At 36.5% G+C, this 6,000-nt stretch overlaps 1 protein-coding gene across 1 annotated transcript; it reads left to right on the plus strand.

Annotated features, from left to right (window-relative positions):
* Positions 1-1,131: 1,131 nt before the first annotated feature.
* Positions 1,132-5,224, plus strand: LOC132704608 (small ribosomal subunit protein uS12m). The gene is made up of 2 exons (XM_060674715.1): positions 1,132-1,381; positions 4,840-5,224. Exons 1-2 carry the CDS (start codon positions 1,246-1,248, stop codon positions 5,181-5,183), a joined length of 480 nt encoding a protein of 159 aa, XP_060530698.1. The 5' UTR covers positions 1,132-1,245; the 3' UTR covers positions 5,184-5,224.
* Positions 5,225-6,000: the final 776 nt, after the last annotated feature.

A 6,000-nucleotide genomic window follows, 5' to 3' on the forward strand; every position in this document is an offset into this window, starting at 1 on the left:
TATAAAATATATTGATTTCCGAACCCGCAGCAAGCCCTAGTAATCAAATGTTTGTCGTCGTAACATTGAAAAAACGTATTTCTACTCCCGTCTGTAAAATACCTAATTACCTTGTCCCGCGGATCCGAGCCACTTCGGACATTTCCGGGCTTTTGCGGCACAGGTTTGGGAGCAATCGGATATCTTCGAAGATTTGACCGCACGCCTTGAATTTTGACGTTTGATAATTCTGACGGTCATGACAACCAAGGTATTCGTGTTGTTTTGGGCAAATGTACCCAAAAAATGACGGTCCTAAAAAAGTATAATATGCAAAACGTTCGGTAAACTTTTTAAGTCACTTGTTTATTAAATACTCACTCCGCTGCGCCCCGCTCGTGTCCAATAAACTCCTGAGTCAAATTCCGTTTACCGCACTTGTTGCATAATACACTATTATTGCTAATTGCCAATTATTGCTAATTATTGCTACTTGTGCAAACAACTATCGTCTCTGAGTTTACTTTTGACATTTTTCATTTATTTTGAGAAAAAGTGTGATCATATAATTAATAATATTTCTCTTTTTAACAGAGAGTAAAATTTAACGGTCGCTGGCACAATATTGTCGTCTAGCAGAGACAAGCGCCAATTTATCAAGACACGCATCAAATAGCAGCGAAATTATTCGGCGCAAATTTGTTTAAACAATAAAATATTAATTAATCGAGTTGACTCCGTTCAAATTTATTCCATTGAGAAAAAAGCTTTTGTTTTATTATATGTATCCGCGATACCGAAATGAAAGGCCAGAACGTTAATAAATTAACAAAATTGCTGTTGGTGACGCTCAAACATTTTAACGCCGTTAAATTAATAAAAATAATTTATGCTTTGATGTCGTTGTGTATAAAGCACTATTTAAATTGAAATTGGAATCATAGATACAACAAACGACATTTTTTCCTCTTGTGAAATCGATCTTTATTTATATGAATTTTCTGCGGTTTTCCCTCCATTCACGCAGAAAAAATCATTCAGTGTTTTGATGAATGCGCCAGACTCTATTTTATCGTTAGGCATTCCGTTACACAGAACAAGTGAATTATCCCGATAGTTCAAACGGTGAGTAGCTCAAATGTACACAACATTTAATACGAAGACGTAACCCGTTTCATAACCTCAATATTCGATAGAATATACGAAACAAAGTAAAGTGCTAATGCAATAATTAAAGTTTTGCGGGGATATTTGGCTCCACACGCGATGAACTTTCTTAAGTTTGTCGCGCAGATGCCTGCGATAGGCATAAGATCCGTGGCAAGTTTAATGTCGCAAACCAAACTTCCGCAGCATTCTACCCAGTCGTTGGTTAATAGAATATCCGGATTGCTGTTTCAAGGTACGTTCCGTTGTTATTCGAGGCGAGATCTTATTTCCCGCTTACTTGACATAATCGATGTCCTTAAAAAATCCAAATACATTGGAAACCCTAGCGTCTAGACCTGTGTGTGTGTTGGGTTGCCTAATTTTTATTTTAGGGTATTAATCGACAAATGTAGGGTTTTGGTTGATTCGCAACTAACTCTACAAAATACAAAAGAGTTTAAGCAAGTTAAAAATATTTTACGGATGTCGTTACACTTAATGATAATATGTCTAATAACAAAGTTTTTAAATTCCGTTTCCCGGGCGATATGTTTCATTTGCCCTTTTATAGATGGCAGCATCAATATGAAATTAGAGTAAATTTCCAAATCTTCATTAACGAAAATTTTATATTTTATGATTAAAGTACAATGACGTTTTATAAAATACGATTTTAAACAAAAAGTATACATTCGATTGCAATACGGGGGCAGTTTATTAGAATTCAATGCGTCTTCATGTGGACATTGGAAATGCAAACCTTGCCCGAGTCGGATGCCAGGGTCGAGGCTGAAAACCACAAAACATCCCTCGAATACAGGCCCACCCTCGCATCGCAACACGAAAGGGTGAACACGCGGGGATGATTGCGACGGATTTGGCCACGAGGAAATAATAGAGGGATTAGGATTGCCGTTTGCTGACCGTAGGTGACCACACACGGATCGCATTGTTGCCACGACAGTGGCGTCGAGACACGGTCCACGGTGGGTTTTGTTTTTCAAACCAAAACGGCAAATTACGATCGAAATTACAATCATTGGTGAAAAATCGCTTAAATCCAATGGGTTGTGACTGTGGGGATGAAGAACTATATGCATTTCGTCAGAGTTTGGAGGAATTCATACGCCGAAGATTGTAGCTAAAGTCTTTTAGTTTGCATAAAATTTATGGTAAAGTCTGTTCATAGATATAAGAAACTGACTAACTGATACGAATTAAGGAAAGACTCGGGCAAGCTGTAAGAATGAAATATGGCCGAACAGGTCCGTACTTTGCTTAGAATATAAATATTTGGGTTTTTGTTTTGTTTTTATACATGTAGTTTTGGATTGTTGCTTTTGTGTCACACGAGGAAGGGGTTTTAGTCAACTGTCTACTGTGATAACTTGCATTGTCCATTACAATTACGCTATTAAGATTAATGTTTGGAACTAGTTTGCTTTTAAACCAACTTTCAAATAAATCAGCGGTGGTGTCTTCATGGTAATCCAGAGAAGAATCTTTAATATTTTTCGCAGACAGAAATAGTCCATTTGGAATCCGACCATCTTTAGAGCTAGCATGCTGATGGCGCGTTTGTTTTACACTTGGACTTTGTTGTTCTCTGTAAATCCTAATTTTTTCTAGATATTCCAAAGATTCCATTAAAACTTGTCTTTTGTCCATTTTTTTAAATCTAAAACCCATGTGTTGAATACACTTCCATAATTTGACACATTTAACACCGGTTTCATCTTTTTCAAGCCTCCTAATTAAAATGTCTAATATAGGCACGCTTTGTTCCTCGCATAACTGGTAAATTTTACGCCGTATATCTTGATCACGTTCATCTACACTCGAGAAAATGTCAGCATTGCTTCTTTTTTTCGTCACTGAAATGGGATTATTCACAATTTTCCATACAGTTGATGTTGGAATTTTCGTGAATGTGGCCGTTTCTTCTAAAGATGCTTGCTTGCTATCACCACGTTCAATGAGAGTCAAATAAGCATTGATTAGAACTTCCTTAGTCGCAATAGAATAGTGTTTCCAACATTTGGGCGGGAGCATCTCCTGATATACACTAGACTCGCACATATTTTGCATAATTCGCACACGATTTAATACACGCTATATTACACACGAAATAAGAATGATTACTAATAAACTTAAACTAAGTAGTATACCAAACCAAAGAATATTAAACACAGGTAGGTATAAAATTACACAATTTTACCTGAATTTAAATTCCGAAACTTTAGGTAATAATCTTGTTGCATTGTATGTTAATGACCACCCTTGGATAATCCCATTCAAAAGCAATTGGTCACTTTCTTATATCTATGAACAGACCATACCAAGCCTAATCCACCCCGATGAAAATAGGCTTAACCCAACCTTGGGCTACTGGTGTAACCCAAGGTTGGGTTAAGCCTATTTACGACCTAGGACACGTCATCAAAGCCAAGCAGTAAATTTTTCTGTAATTTTGGAAATTAAAAATTAGTTTTCAAATTTTTGTTTTTTTTTTTGTTTTTTCTCGCACTTTTAGTTGACGATTATCGTTTCTAAACGAAAAATCGTTCTTGGTCGCAAGTGTCAGACTGACGTCGAAGAGAAAAACGTTAGTTTAGAAATACACTGAAAACTATCAAACAGCTTGGTCAAGATAAAAAGTCCATACTTACAGTTGTCATGTTAAATTTTAATTTAAAATAATAAAAATAAGTAGTTAAATTGTTATCATTAATAAATGAATGAATGAACTGTTTAAATTTATATAACTAATTATTTTGTTGCAGACTCGATTAATTTTTTATACACATTGAATTTCGACAAATTGAATTTTATTTTTATTTAGAATTGCTTGACTATAAAACTAACCTAACTAACTAACCATTATTATAAACGAGACCCTGCCATCCGAAATATAATAAACATATTTGTTCGTGGCAAAATGTTTCTATTACTTATTATCGCGTTTTGTCCAGTGCAGCACAGTGACGGCCACAAGGGAAAATAATCCCATCCGTGGACCGATTGTAATCTTACGGATTTTGGTTATTGCATTTTTCAACGTTGAATGGCAACTGTCACTACCATTACTATTTCTTGCTGTCTCATCTCGTTTCCGCAAGCTGGTACTGTCACTGCTGGTTTTTGTCATAATTTCGCACCGGACAAAACACGCAGCCATTCACTTTTAACAACTGACCGTAGGATATACATACGTTAGCTCCGCTCCGCTAAAAATGCGCCTACTTAAAAGGGCATTCTTGAATGGTCGAACGATCAAACGAAAAAGGCGCCAAACTAAAAATTGCGCTAACCAGAGAGAGTCACCTCAATTGTTTGAATAAATAGTTCATTAAGTGGTAAAGAATTGTTGCTAAAGAAGTAAAGATACGTTTAAGGTCTTTATTTTTGTGTTAACATCGATTTTTTTATGTTTATTACAGTAAAAAACATCCATTCACTTAAAAAATTTGCCATTTGCTTTAAACTATGTGTTCTATAATTCCTTTTTGCACTAATAAAAATCTTCTATAATTGCGTTTAAATTAGCACTGTCCTCCCCAGGATGTTGGGTTAGTCGGATCATTTTTTTTCTGGTAAAGGAAAATGTGATTGATGCAAGTTTTTAGTGATTTTATTTTTCGCCAGTCTTCTGGACAAATCGCTTATAAATCGTTGTAATCCCTCAGAAATTTCAGCAGATTTTTTTCGCAGGCAGGACGATGGCGAGTCTCCAACAAATGCACAGGACCGGGCCGCACTATAAAAAGCGAATAAAGAAGCGACCTCTGGACGGCAATCCGTTCATGAAGGGAGTAGTGATCAGAACGCTAATTAAAAAACCGAAGAAGCCGAATTCGGCAAATAGGAAATGCGTGTTGGTGAAACTGAGCAACGGTAAAGAAATGGTGGCATACGTGCCCGGTATCGGACACAGTTTACAAGAGCACCATATAGTACTGTGCAGGGTCGGACGCTTGAAAGATTGTCCGGGCGTAAAAATCACCTGCGTTCGCGGAAAATACGACCTAGGACACGTCATCAAAGCCAAACAGTAATTTTTTCTGTAATTTTGGAAATTAAAAATTAGTTTTCAAATTTTTGTTTTTTTTTTTTGTTTTTTCTCGCACTTTACTGACGTCGAAGAGAAAAACGTTAGTTTAGAAAAACACTAAAAACTATCAAACAGCTTGGTCAAGTTAAAAAGTCCATACTTACTAATTTAAAGAGAAGTAAAAAACCATGCAAGTATATTATAAACTAGATCTGACTACGCCTGAGTATGACCAATACTTTTTCTTTTTTTCTAAAAAGAAATACACGAAACAAACTACTTATTTTAAAAAACTAAAACAAAAACTACAAAGTAGTGGCTCGGATCCGTGGGCAACGAAACTGACGTGACGAAGTGAAACTTTCCGTACGCTAGATCGGTGTGTAAGTAGGTATTTTACAGACGGAAGTAGAAAATAGTATATTATGCAACAAGTGCGGTAAATGGCATTCGAGTTTATTCGACACGAGCGAAGCGCAGCGGAGTTTATCGAACGTGTTGCATATTATACTTTTTTTACGACCGTTAGTTTTGGGCACATTTTTGCAAAACAACACGAATACATTCACTGGCAGGACCGTCAGAATTGACAAACGTCAAAATTCAAGGCGTGAGAAAGATCTCCGCAAACATCCGATTGCTTCCAAACCCGTGCGGTAAAATCCCGGAAATGTCCGAAGTGGCTCGGATCCGTGGGAAACGAAACTGACGTGGTAAAGTGAAACTAGATCGGTGTGTAATTAGGTATTTTACAGACAGGAATAGAACAACTTTGTAAATCACTTGTTTATTAAACACTCGCTCCGCTCGTGCCAAATAAA

Source organism: Cylas formicarius, unplaced genomic scaffold (genome assembly GCF_029955315.1).
Source record: "Cylas formicarius isolate icCylForm1 unplaced genomic scaffold, icCylForm1.1 PGA_scaffold_7__23_contigs__length_41026272, whole genome shotgun sequence".
Classification (NCBI taxonomy): domain Eukaryota; kingdom Metazoa; phylum Arthropoda; class Insecta; order Coleoptera; family Brentidae; genus Cylas; species Cylas formicarius.